Source organism: Pristiophorus japonicus, chromosome 21, assembly GCF_044704955.1.
Source record: "Pristiophorus japonicus isolate sPriJap1 chromosome 21, sPriJap1.hap1, whole genome shotgun sequence".
Taxonomy (NCBI): domain Eukaryota; kingdom Metazoa; phylum Chordata; class Chondrichthyes; family Pristiophoridae; genus Pristiophorus; species Pristiophorus japonicus.
Window position 1 is genome coordinate 4057710 of NC_091997.1, and position 14534 is coordinate 4072243.

Consider the following 14534-nt stretch of genomic DNA (forward strand, 5'->3'; position numbering starts at 1 on the left):
TTCCAACATTATACTCCATCTGCCAAATTTTTGCCCACTCACTTAGCCTGTCTATGTCCTTTTGCAGATATTTTGTGTCCACCTCACACATTGCTTTTCCTCCTATCTTTGTATCGTCAGTAAACTTGGCTACGTTACACTCAGTCCCTTCTTCCAAGTTGTTAATATAGATTGCAAATAGTTGGGGTCCCAGCACTGACCCCTGCGGCACCCCACCAGTTACTGGTTGCCAACCAGAGAATGAACCATTTATCCCAACTCTCTGTTTTCTGTTAGCTAGCTAATCCTCTATCCATGCTAATATATTACCCCCAACCCCGTGAACTTTTATCTTGTGCAGTAACCTTTTATGCGGCACCTTGTCAAATGCCTTCTGGAAGTCCAAATACACCACATCCACTGGTTCCCCTTTATCCACCCTGTTCGTTACATCCTCAAAGAGCTCCAGCAAATTTGTCAAACATGACTTCCCCCTTCATAAATCCATGCTGACTCTGCCTGACCGAATTTTGCTTTTCCAAATGTCCTGCTACTGCTTCTTTAATAATGGACTCCAACATTTTCCCAACCACAGATGTTTAGGCTAACTGATCTATAGTTTCCTGCTTTTTGTCTGCCAATACCTTTTCCATCCTACATTAGGATAAATCGCAAAGATAAAAATAAACAAAACAATAAAAGTTACCTCACTCAGTAATTCCTTCACTCACTGCCGCCGGGACAGCTGACCGCCTGGTTTTCCAGGCGGCCCCACTAGGGTGCGCTACAGGGGCGCTAGAGGGTCGGCATCAATCAAAAATCCATGCGCAGTCGAAACCCGCGGCGTTGCACCCTGGTTCGACACTCCCACGCCGTGTTGCTCAGCGCCCCCGCAAAACCGGCAACTAAATTCCAGGCATGGCGCTGGGAGCTGGCCGCCCCCCCCCCCATGAAAACCATCCCCAACGCCATTACCGCCCCTCCGGGGCATGAAAGAGGTGGCAACATAGGGAAAATCCAGCCCCATATTTCTTATCTAGGATGACACATGAAGATTGGTCACTTGGGGGAGGTAACTTCAGGAAGGGTGGGGAGAAATAAGCTTACCTGTTTTGATGTGCTCAATGCCTAATTAATTATATCTTGTTGGTGAATTTTTGTTAGCGCCTCAGGGATGGAGAACAGTTCTTCTTTCTGGCATGCAGTGTCAAGCATTGGCATGTTCAGTGTAACCGAGGCTAGATGTAGAGTGATGGTCCATCTGGTCTACACAATGTGGATTCCATCATTTCTTACGCCAGCCATCCTTGTGTGAGACTGTCGATCAATGCTGAATTATGAACTGATAGCCTTACGAGAACTTAAACCCAGTGCGAACTAATTAAGACTCAAAATGCCACTCACTGAGGGAGAGATCAGATCTTTGTTCCATCTCTCTACACTCGCTTTGAACTCAAGCCCCAGCAGTTTCCAGTTGATGAAATGGCGCGGTTCCTTCCCCAGCCACAGACCTGTCCAGACTGTAATACAACGGAGCTCAAGTTCTGCTGAACCTATCCAGTTTGGGGAGAGATGGAACGTGCGGCATTAGGGCTTTATAATCCCAAAGGGCTGAACTTCTCAAAATCCTCACGTGAGCACCGATTGCTCCATCAAAGAGCCAGTACAAGCCCGACGGGCCGAATGGCCTCCTTCTGTGCTGTATGTTTCCATGATTTGAGGCACTTCAGTTTTTAAGGGATGTATTTTGTGAGCTGATGTAAATCCTGGTCCTCACATTTTCAACTTCACACAGGAATGCTGCATGATCGAAGTGGGAGACAGACTGAAGTTAGAACAGCATTTTCCCACTGGTTGGTACCAGCTCCAATGATCCGTGCCACAGGGTACATTTCCAGCCAAGGTTTTGCTCGGAGAAGAGTTTCCTGCCCAAGATGGTGCCGTCTGGGGAGCGAGGGTGACACAGCGCAGAGAGGCTAGGCAGTTCCCCACAGGGGAGACCATCAGTTTCTGGCCACCCTTGAGCAACATTGGCAAAGAGCACCTACCCAAACTCCCCATCTCACCCAGAGAAGGTGTGTTTGTGGCATAGCGGAGTAGCCTAAAGACTAGCGATAGACCTTTGCTCTTGTACCTATCTGGTCGCCCAGAAAACAAACTTATAGTCCTTGTCATATGATTATTTGTGATCTCCGTCTGGCTTGCCATGGCTGCTGAGTTTCAAAGGCTGGCAACTGAGCCCTTGTGGGAAAGAAATAGGGGGAGAATTCGGTCGCGCCTCTGTTGCGGTGTTGTCCCGGGCGGAGCCGCCGCAAAATATCACCATCTGGGCCCTGGGTGTGGAGCGGAGCACTAAGGGAGGTACACCTCTTTTAGGGCGCTAGGCTAGCTGAGCAAGTGACAATCCCGAGCTAAACAGCCGGCCTCGGAGCGCCCTAAGAGAGGAAAATAAGAAATCTGGGGGGAAAAAAACACCAAAAACATTCCCAATAAATAACTCTCATCATCACAACATAAATCACAACCACACTTACCTCAGGTCGACATAACTTACCTCGCTGTAGCCGCTACAGCTTGGATCGCCAGCTTCCACAGGTGTTCCCACCAGGGGGCGCTACAGGTCGGGCGCGATCCAAATATCGAGCCGGTGTCACAACGAGAGCCGTTGCACACCGGCTCGCCACGTCTGGCCGGCAATGCTCTGTCCCGGCAGGGCGCCGGAAGTGCCTACCGCCACCATTGCCGCACCTCCAGGGAGCCAACGGGTGGCAAAAGACCCCATATGGCGTCATGTTAGTCGGTGTTTACCAATTAAGGGTTTTGCAACAGATATTTGCTCCCGCTGTGCGCTCTGTGCACTCTAAAACATGAAAAAAATCAACTCGACTTCCAGCGTTCAAAAATGCAGTCTAAGAGCTTTGCTAAGAGACACCAGTTGGCAGCTGCAAGAGCCAAACCATGCCAAGAAGGCAGCTCACAATCGTCTTGTACTGAATTAAGCTCCAAGAGTTATAGCAATCCCAGTTTAGACAGCGGAGCCATGAGGTAAAGAAATCACGGGCACCATTTTTTAACTGGCCATTGCCAGACTGAGCTCCCTGCTCACACAGGTTGGCAATGTGGCTTTTGACTTACTGGCCTGTATTAATCTTCCCCACACGCCAAGAGATGCCCATAAAACAGAAATCAAAAGCCACACGGCAACCTTTAAACAACTGTGCCTGTGCACTTTCATCTGCTGCCACTGGTATACAAAGGATTCTCGGGGCTGTTTCCAGGGTATAGATTCAGTCTGGCATTCAGATGAGACCCATTGCACAGAATCCACCCCACAGGATAAATGAGGGGAATTCTACAGCAACTAAATATAATTCTGTATAATGCAAGGGCAGCATTCGTTCCTCTGGCAGTGATTGCAGTGTCAGATAGGTGAGCATGGGCTGTGCTAGCCTTGCTCTCACCAGACCAGATACCAAAGATGTAAAGGGTATTCGCAAATAGTTAAACCCAGGAGTCCCGTTCCCTGGTGGTGTCGTGAATAAAGACAGTGGAGAATCTCTCACCCTGGGAGTCAATAAAACATTTTAAAACTGAGATTGATAGCTTTTTGTTAGGGAAGGGGTATTAAGGGCTACGGGACCAAGTCGGGTAGATGGAGTTAAGACACGGATCAGCCAGGATCTAATTGAATGGCGCAACAGGCTCGAGGGGCTGAATGGCCTCCTGCTCCTCTGTTCCACACAGACCAGTTCTCAGGTTCAGTTTCCGATCTGAGCCAGGCCAGCATTAGGGACATCACAATTGGCCTAGGAAGGGAAAAAAATAATCCGTCTTATTCTGCTTTGTAATATATAGCTTCTGAGAATCTTACAGGTTTTACATAACTGATAGCAAACAGCTATAACTTGGGGATGCGTAAGAACTACTTGAAGAGATTAAGAATTGGTGAACTCGCGATAAATGGTAAAATCTGAGCTCCTAAAGAGAAAAGCTTTCAATATAACGGTGTTTCTAAGATGTTTCTTTTAATCCCAGAAACATTGATACTCTCGGAACATAGGAACAGGAGGCCATTCAGCCCCTCAGGTCTGTTCCGCCATTCAATTAGGTTGTGGCTGGTCTGTAACTTAACTCCATCTACCTGCCTTGATTCCGGAAAACTTTTAATACCCTTGCCAAACAAAAATAATTGAGTCATTCAGTCTTACTATAATTTGTTTTGTGATTAACATAGTGGATGGAAGGCTGGACTGCAGCACAACAGAAACTAATTCAACATCGGAGAGATTGGAATCAAAGTTACAGCACAAATTACTTGTAGAAAAGACTAGCAAAAGTGCAAAGCGCAACAGAAATTATATAACTCGAATTACAAACCCAATTATATTCACTGATGAATCATCACAATGACATGCCAGAGAATGTGGAATCTGATGCTGATCAGTTACCAGTTTATTCGGATACACTCAAATGAAAGGCTGCCCTTTTTGAACTTGCTAATTACACAAGTAATCGCACAGAGTCATTAAAATTTAAATAAAAAAAAAAAAAAATTAATCCAGTGGCATTGCCAAAAACAATTAGGGGAATTTGAATTAATAATTGAAGCAGAGATGTGACTCCACTGTCTGAATTAAGCCTTCAGTGCATGGCTAAGACCTCAATTCCTGCTGCAATAATTGGGATGTGAAACTCCACCCCCACTGACGTTTCTGAAAATGGAACTTGGGGTTAGTGAGACATTGTTACTGGACTGGTAACCCAGAGAATTATTAAACATCTGGAAATAAAAAGCTGGTACCAATAAAACTGACCATGAAGGTGCCAGATCATCACATAAACCCAACTGGTTCACAAATGTCCTTTAAAGAGGACAGAAATTGTGAGAGATGTCAATCGGGCTGCCGATTCGCTAACACTCGTTTTTCACTTTCGCACAAAGTCAGAGCCTACCCTTCCCCCCCCCCCCCCCCATCACTCCCCTCACCCTGCCTCCCCCCCATAACTTTCTCATGGGCTGCCGAGTTACAGCTATCCCTGTCCTTACACTTTTCTCTTCTTCCGTTTTTAGGGTTTCTTCAGGAGAACAATCCAGAAAAACCTGCACCCTGCCTATTCCTGTAAATATGACGGCTGCTGTGTGATTGACAAAATCACCAGGAACCAATGCCAGCTCTGCCGATTCAAGAAATGTACCGCCGTCGGCATGGCGATCGACCGTAAGAGCCTTTGTTTTACTATTTCTGGCTTTTCGTGTTGTGATCTTGTTGTTTATACTTCGAGCAAGATGAGGCGGGGGATATATTCTAACTGTCGTTCACCGATCGGGATCACCGACCAAGTTTTGATGGGGAAACCTTCAATCACCTCCAGCCAACTTTACCCTTTCTCTTTCTTTCTACCGCATGGCGTGGTTGAATCGAACAGCATAGATGCATTTAAGGGGAAACTAGATAAACACAGGATGGAGAAAAGAACAGTAGGTTATGTGATAGGGTTAGATGAAGAAGGATGGAAGAAGGGTATGGAGCATAAACACCAGCCTGGACCTGTTGGGTCAATGGCCTGTTTCTGTGCTGTGCATTCTATGTTATTTCTCTCTCCTGACTTTCTTGTCTCTTTCATCAACATTGTTCTGTCTGCTGTTTATCAGAATTTTCCAAATAGCTGTTCTATACATGCATCCTCCTTCCTAAAACCTTGAAATTAACTCGCCACATAATCTCCAACAGTAGTTCATTCTCTGCAGAACTCATTATCTCCGTAGTCATCCATTCTTCTCGCAGCCTACATATCTTCCAAACCTGAACTCTACTTGTCAATGAACTTGATTCACCTCATCTTTGCTCCTACTTCCGTTATTAACTTTAGTGTTGTCCTTCATGTTGGGTCTTGACCTTCAGTCGGTTGCTTTCACTTTTGAACAAAAGGTGTGCTATGGGTCAGGTGAGAAGCAGAGTTTCCCCATGCAGCTTCCATTCCCTCCCGCTCTTCTGTAAGTACAATTGCACTAATATGAATAAATATTAATTGGATAGCTCTCCCAAAGAGCCAGCACAGGCACAGTGGGCCGAATGGCCTCAATTCTACGTATTTCAGAAATTGTTGTGCTATAATTATGCCGGCCTTTTGTGCTCGTTTAGTTTTTTTTTGCCACCATTTCTGTGCTATATCTTTCCATGATTTTGTGATACTCCATCACCATTTCCATTTGCAATTATTTCATTGGTACTTTAAGGAAAGGGTTAATTAGATTGTCCTAAAGTCTGTCAATGTTATACAGGTTGAACCTCCCTTATCATAAACCCTCGGGACCCGGCCTGTTCTGAATAAGGGAATTTTCCGAACGAGGGTTGGTCATGTTAAATTGAATGGTACAGGTACTGAGAAAGGAGATATCGGGGCTAGGAGTGCGGCAGAGATGGGGATGAGGGGGGGGCTGTGGATCGTGGGGTCAGGCCAGCGATTGCGGGAGTCGGCAGCGAGGAAGGACTTCAATTTGTTCATGTCGGAGTTCTGCTGATGCGCCACCCGGTGACCGGGAATGGTTCTGGATGAGGGGTGGTTCTGGATATGGGAGTTCTGTATAAAGGAGGTTCAACCTGTACTGCTATTGATTTCCCTATATACTGTTGTAATATTAACTTGTTATGTGGGGTAGTACAAGTCAATTTAGATGCAATGACTACTGAACTGTTGAACTAAGCCTGACCTTTAAGCAATGGTCAGCTCAGTCACTTCATTAAAAAGACATGCCAGTGCTTACTGCAGAGAACTTTAATCAATTAAATACAAGTGGAGGAAAAGCTGTTGGTTAAAACATCTGGGTAGACTGGTATGGAATGGTACTGAATCAAAGACAGATTTATAGTTCAACGTTTCACTTGGATTAGCAATCATATGTACCATCAGATTGGATTGGAAAGCAGCTAATGTAACGCCTCTGTTTAAAAAAGGGGGCAGGCAAAAGGCAGGTAACTATAGGACGGTTAGTTTAACATCTGTAGTGGGGAAAATGCTTGAAACTATCATTAAGGAAGAAATAGCGGGACATCTAGATAGGAATAGTGCAATCAAGCAGACACAACATGGATTCATGAAGGGGAAATCATGTTTAACTAATTTACTGGAATTCTTTGAGGATATAACGAGCATGGTGGATAGAGGTGTACCGATGGATGTGGTGTATTTAGATTTCCAAAAGGCATTCGATAAGGTGCCACACAAAAGGTTACTGCAGAAGATAAAGGTACGGGGAGTCAGAGGAAATATATTAGCATGGATCGAGAATTGGCTGGCGAACAGAAAGCAGAGAGTCGGGATAAATGGGTCCTTTTCGGGTTGGAAATCAGTGGTTAGTGGTGGGACCACAACTGTTTACAATAAACATAGATGACCTGGAAGAGGGGACAGAGTGTAGTGTAACAAAATTTGCAGATGACACAAAGATTAGTGGGAAAGCGGGTTGTGTAGAGGACACAGAGAGGCTGCAAGGAGATTTGGATAGGTTAAGCGAATGGGCTAAGGTTTGGCAGATGGAATACAATGTCGGAAAATGTGAGGTCATCCACCTTGGGAAAAAAAAACAGTAAAAGGGAATATTATTTGAATGGGGAGAAATTACAACATGCTGAGATGCAGAGGGACCTGGGGGTCCTTGTGCATGAATCCCAAAAAGTTAGTTTGCAGGTGCAGCAGGTAATCAGGAAGGCGAATGGAATGTTGGCCTTCATTGCGAGAGGGATGGAGTACAAAAGCAGGGAGGTCCTGCTGCAACTGTACAGGGTATTGGTAAGGCCGCACCTGGAGTACTGCGTGCAGTTTTGGTCACCTTACTTAAGGAAGGATTTACTAGCTTTGGAGGGGGTACAGAGACGATTCACGAGGCTGATTCCGGAGATGAGGGGGTTACCTTATGATGATAGATTGAGTAGACTGGGTCTTTACTCGTTGGAGTTCAGAAGGATGAGGGGTGATCTTATAGAAACATTTAAAATAATGAAAGGGATAGACAAGATAGAGGCAGAGAGGTTGTTTCCACTGGTCGGGGAGACTAGAACTAGGGGGCACAGCCTCAAAATACAGGGGAGCCAATTTAAAACCGAGTTGAGAAGGAATTTCTTCTCCCAGAGGGTTGTGAATCTGTGGAATTCTCTGCCCAAGGAAGCAGTTGAGGCTAGCTCATTGAATGTATTCAAATCACAGATAGATAGATTTTTAACCAATAAGGGAATTAAGGGTTATGGGGAGCGGGCGGGTAAGTGGAGCTGAGTCCACGGCCAGATCAGCCATGATCTTGTTGAATGGTGGAGCAGGCTCGAGGGGCTAGATGGCCTACTCCTGTTCCTAATTCTTATGAGTGAAACTATCAATAAGAGTAGAAGGGAAGAAGAACTCATTAAAACTAAAATTATTGCTAAGAAATAAGCAGATTAAAATTCTCCATATATGGAGTTGTATTATGTAGTGCAGAATTGTGTGGCTTGCCACATGGAAGGCATAAGAGAAATGTATAAAAATTGACTGTAATGTGTATTTGGATTTGATACGGTCTGATCAACCTGTATCCCAAGCTCAGAAATGTAAGACATTTGAGTCCCTCAACTAAAGTGCTGCTTTTTAAATGTATGTTTAAGTACTTAATAAATCTGTGTCACCTGACATTCAAAGTTTACGAACCCTATTGATTTGAGGAGTAAATTGTAAATAAGAACAAACCTCCCCTCTCTATCAGTATGACCTTTCAGCGGAGATGCCTCAGTATTAAACCTATTAAAATCCAGGCCTGTTTCTAATGTTGAGTTGCTTTTTGGGGACTAGAGGGGGCAGTACTTTATTGTTTTAGACATCTTCATTTTTCTCTCTTTGACCAGCTGTCCACTCTAAATTACAACACTTTTCCTGGCATGAGCATATCCTCATCCAACATCTGTGTTGAATTTGGGCTGAGCCCAAGACATATCTGCCAGACATTCTATCAGAACTCCTTTCTAATTGGCCCGTTATGGGCAAGAACAGAGCTCAAAGATATGTGCTGAGGAGTAGGGTAGATATTACAGCATGACCATCCTTTACCTGGATCGAATCCATCTTACCTCACCTCCCTCACAGAAGTATTTGGGAAGGGCACTATTTTTAGAAGGACTTCACCAGATTGCGTGAACATACAAAACATCGCTTTGACTATCGAATAAACAAGGAGGAAAAATCCACCAGGGTTCCAGCTCCTGATCGCTATCCTGTTGGGTGAGGACAAATTTGGCTCGGCAGGAATCCTCCCGCCAGTCATTAGCCTTCACATACTCAACGTCCAGGCTCAAGCGTCAAGGATGGCAACTTGGGCGAGCTACCAGAGGGTGGTCCACTCTTCGGTAACCAAACTCTCTCTGTGAGTTGGTCATTTCAGAAGAGGATGGGAGAAATGCAGAGAATAAATAACCGTATCCCCCTGCTGGCTCATCAAGTTAATTCAGTGAGTAGTTGGAACTGCTTAGATCAGCAAGGTCAAGGACTTCATCAGATTGCCTGACTACACAAAGCATCGCTTCGATTATCGAATATACAATGAGGGCAGTGGTGGGTGACGAGGCCACAATAACTCGCGGCATGGAAACCTGGCTGGTTTTTAGGGCCAGGCGTCAATTAAATAACACTTCTGGTTTTCTCGTAATGATCACACGCCTGCGGGCGTGTTGTCCACCCGCATGACGCAATTCCCCGGCCAATTTCTGCAAGGAAGGCTGAGGGATAGGGGTTTGTGGACTGGAAAAAGGAATTTAAAAATTGGCCACATGGCTGCAAAGAGAGCGTAGGTGAACCCCACACGCTGAGATTCTTCCCCGGAGGTCATGCTGAACGCAGTGAGGACCAGGAGGGATGTGTTTTTGAAACCTGTTGTCACCACGAGGAAGTCTTTGGTAGAGGTGGCAGAGAAAAGTCAGCAATGCGCAAGTCCTGGATCCAGTGTGGGAAACAGTTCAAAGACCTGATGAGAAAATAAACAGCAACATAACTGAACGATAAGGGAGTCAAGGGTTATGGGGAGCGGGCAGGGAAGTGGAATTGAGGCCAGGATCAGATCAGCCAGGCTCTTATTGAATGGCAGAGAAGGATCGAAGGGCCAAATGGCTTACTCTTGCTCCTATTTCTTATGTAATAACTGTTCGTATTTGGAGTTTCTAGAAAACTCCCCGACTCAAAATGACAATTTCTGTATGATGGATGAAGATGTCAAAATGTCAGGCCTGCAATCAGACCTTTAACATGTATTTGATATAAAAGGGGTCAGAGGGTCTAGTAAGGAGGAGGAACTGAGGGAAATCCTTATTAGTCAGGAAATTTTGTTGGGGAAATTGATGGTATTGAAGGCCGATAAATCCCCAGGGCCTGATGGACTGCATCCCAGAGTACTTAAGGAGGTGGCCTTGGAAATAGCGGATGCATTGACAGTCATTTTCCAACATTCCATTGACTCTGAATCAGTTCCTATCGAGTGGAGGGTAGCCAATGTAACCCCACTTTTTAAAAAAGGAGGGAGAGAGAAAACAGTGAATTATAGACCGGTCAGCCTGACATCGGTAGTGGGTAAAATAATGGAATCAATTATTAAGGATGTCATAGCAGCGCATTTGGAAAGAGGTGACATGATAGGTCCAAGTCAGCATGGACTTGTGAAAGGGAAATCATGCTTGACAAATCTTCTGGAATTTTTTGAGGATGTTTCTAGTAGAGTGGACAAGGGAGAACCAGTTGATGTGGTATATTTGGACTTTCAGAAGGCTTTCGACAAGGTCCCACACAAGAGATTAATGTGCAAAGTTAAAGCACATGGGTTTGGGGGTAGTGTGCTGACGTGGATTGAGAACTGGTTGTCAGACAGGAAGCAAAGAGTAGGAGTAAATGCGGACTTTTCAGAATGGCAGGCAGTGACTAGTGGGGTACCGCAAGATTCTGTGCTGGGGCCCCAGCTGTTTACACTGTACATTAATGATTTAGACGAGGGGATTAAATGTAGTATCTCCAAATTTGCGGATGACACTAAGTTGGGTGGCAGTGTGAGCTGCGAGGAGGATGTTATGAGGCTGCAGAGCGACTTGGATAGGTTAGATGAGTGGGCAAATGCATGGCAGATGAAGTATAATGTGGATAAATGTGAGGTTATCCACTTTGGTGGTAAAAACAGAGAGACAGACTATTATCTGAATGGTGACAGATTAGGAAAAGGGGTGGTGCAATGAGACCTGGGTGTCATGGTACATCAGTCATTGAAGGTTGGCATGCAGGTACAGCAGGCGGTTGAGAAAGCAAATGGCATGTTGGCCTTCATAGCGAGAGGATTTGAATACAGGGGCAGGGAGGTGTTGCTACAGCTGTACAGGGCCTTGGTGAGGCCACACCTGGAGTATTGTGTGCAGTTTTGGTCTCCTAACCTGAGGAAGGACATTCTTGCTATCGAGGGAGTGCAGCGAAGGTTCACCAGACTGATTCCCGGGATGGCGGGACTGACCTATCAAGAAAGACTGGATCAACTGGGCTTGTATTCACTGGAGTTCAGAAGAATGAGAGGGGACCTCATAGAAACGTTTAAAATTCTGATGGGTTTAGATAGGTTTGATGCAGGAAGAATGTTCCCAATGTTGGGGAAGTCCAGAACCAGGGGTCACAGTCTAAGGATAAGGGGTAAGCCATTTAGGACCGAGATGAGGAGAAACTTCTTCACCCAGAGAGTGGTGAACCTGTGGAATTCTCTACCACAGAAAGTTGTTGAGGCCAATTCACTAAATATATTCAAAAAGGAGTTAGATGAGGTCCTTACTACTCGGGGGATCAAGGGGTATGGCGAGAAAGCAGGAATGGGGTACTGAAGTTGCATGTTCAGCCATGAACTCATTGAATGGTGGTGCAGGCTAGAAGGGCCGAATGGCCTACTCCTGCACCTATTTTCTATGTTTCTATGAAACCCTGTTTGTGAACGCCTGAGGCCGTCCCTCCCCCGATAGGTCCACCCCCCCTCGCTCGGTGATGCGATCTCTCCTCATGTGGATGCTCCCACTCCCTTGGCTGAAACAAACCCTTTTTTTTTCCACGCTGAGGTAAAGCTTGAAATCTGAATTTTTCTGTGGGCCATCTGTGGCTTGGCTGCTGTGATCACGAGTTAGCTGCTAAAACAAGCGAGTGAAATGATTCCAACGCTCTGAGCACATGTAATGTTCTAATGCAGGATTCTGTGGTTATCCGGGCTTGGAAAGGCCCCCGCGTACTCTTGTGTTAGGATCAAAGAAAGAAATGTCTGAATTCAATTCTAACAAATCTAAAGTAAAGACCAGGAGGGGTATGTTATTGAAATCTGGTGCCACCACGGGAATGGCTTAGGTGGAGGTGGCGGAGGAAATTCGCTGTCGGAAAGTCACGCCAAGGTCCTGGATCCAGTGTGGGAACCAGTTCAACAGTCTGAATAGAAAAATAAATAGCAACATAAATGTTCGTATTCTGATCTTTTCGAAAACTCCCTGACTCAAAAGGAGAATTTCTGTATGATGGGTGGCTGCAAAGAGAGGGAAGGTGCCTCCCGCATTCTCAGTTGCTTTCCTGGAGGGAAATGTCTGAATTCAATTCTATTTAAAAATCCACGCAGGAAAAGCAGCAGTAATTTCATCACCTTCAGATTTGAGCGCCTCCGGGCAAACCAAGCACTTAATGCACTTCCAAATCCTTAACCCAACAATGCGGCTGGGTAACACAGAGCAGTGTACTGCCAGCGCCACTCCCTTATGATTATTCTTGGGATTAACTTTGACTGTAAAAGAATGTTCACAGAATAGGAACTCTTACAGACGTGGAAATCCATCGAAAGACTTTTTTTTAAATCCATGTTTTCTGTGAATTTCCACTGGCTCTAGTTTGGGGACTCGACAGGGTGAATTTTGTGGTGTGAAGTCTGTCTGGTTGGCAGCAAGGGTCAGTGTCAGGCCCAAGGGTCTGTTCTATGTAAACAGAAAATGCTGGAAATACTCAGCGGGTCGGGCAGCATGTGTGGAGAGAGAAACTGAGTCAACGTCTCAGACCTTTTGTCCGAACTGGAAAATGTCACAGATGTGACAGGTTTTAAGCAAGCGTAGAGGCAGGGAAAGGGTGGAGGGGAGGGAAGAGCAAAAGGGAAGGTCTGTGACAGTGCGGCAGGCAGGAGAGATTAAATGATCAGCCAAATCATCGCCAGCACCCGCTGTCGAAAAAAGTGGGAGCACTGGTTATGATGGGAAACGGTTGAACTCCATGTTGACTCCGGAGGTTGCAAGTGCCTAAACGAAAGATGAGGTGCTGTTCCTCAACTTTCAAGGGTCTGTGCATCTGATTGATGGCACAGTAAATTCAGCAAAATAAAAACTGTCAAAGTGTTTTTGGGATGGTGCTGCCGACCAGCACAGACGCCATTATACCGACAAATACCTCACAAACGCATGGTAACGAACCTCACGGTTTGTGCAGGTTCTCTTCTCCCATAGAACCGCTCACCCACGGATGGCTTGACCTTTAGGAATTGGCTTCTCAAAAGGAAAGTAACACTCTTCAGTCTGGAGATTTTCTTGTTTTATTTTCCCAACTTTACCTGCACTTTCATCGGTGCATTACTTGTTGCTATTTAGGCCTGTTTATTCTTTTCACTGTAAGACTTTTAGTTACAGCTATTCTCGCACAGCAGCCTTGGACCTGCAGCCCCCTCATACCTCACCCAACTGGACATTCACCAGAGGTCAACCTAGACAGGGAGGGCGGGCAGCCTATTCAACCGTGGTGTCCAGCCCAATCCAATCCTTACCCGACGCGCACAGTGTTCACTTCCCAGTGGTGCTCACTGGGTACCAATCAGCACTGGAGACCTTGGCTAGATCTTTTTCCTTCCCAAACACAAGTTAGCAGCACCACCTCGAAAACACTTTGCAAGTTTTTTCCTTTGCTAAATTTTGGAGCGCGTGAATCAGATACACAGCCCCTTGGGCCTGAAACTGCGATCCATGCTCCCAGCTAGGGGGGTTCTACACAGGCAGCTCTGCCTCACAAAATTCACCCTCTAGGGCTCTGTAATGTATTTGTTTCATGGGTTCTTTGCTTAAGAATTCATAGCAACACATTGCTATTAAACATTAGTTGGTTTATTAGCAAAAGTTTAACAATCACACTGCACATTAACAGTTCATTCACCAGGCTCACAACCACCTGCCTCATCGTGAATCCCCTGAACCCAACTGGCTGGGGTTTTATTGAGTCTTGTGAACATCACGTGATTGGCTAAGCCACTCCCAACTCAACAGCTCTACAAACCTGTGGGCCTACTCACAGGCGCATACATTAGCGATCCCAAAACCAAGGTCTGGGGGTTCACAAATTTAATGGTGCTAACACTATTGCTGCTACAGTCAGTTGTAACCACCCAACACGTGCTTAACCAAAATCAGGTCACTCGGCACAGATCAGCAATTGATTTACTGAACTACTAAGCTGTACAACTCAGTATAGCTGATACCCACAGCCATTACATAGAATATACAGCACAAAAA

The 14534-nt window shown here is 45.6% G+C and overlaps 1 protein-coding gene across 2 annotated transcripts in view; it reads left to right on the plus strand.

Moving 5' to 3' along the window:
• Positions 1 to 14534, plus strand: part of LOC139233774 (thyroid hormone receptor alpha) — a 483608-nt gene that overhangs the window by 451360 nt on the left and 17714 nt on the right. For both annotated transcript variants that reach the window (XM_070864283.1, XM_070864282.1), the window contains exon 6: positions 5051 to 5198. In XM_070864283.1, the coding sequence (XP_070720384.1) occupies positions 5051 to 5198 (148 nt within the window). The remainder of the gene's footprint in view (positions 1 to 5050; positions 5199 to 14534) is intronic.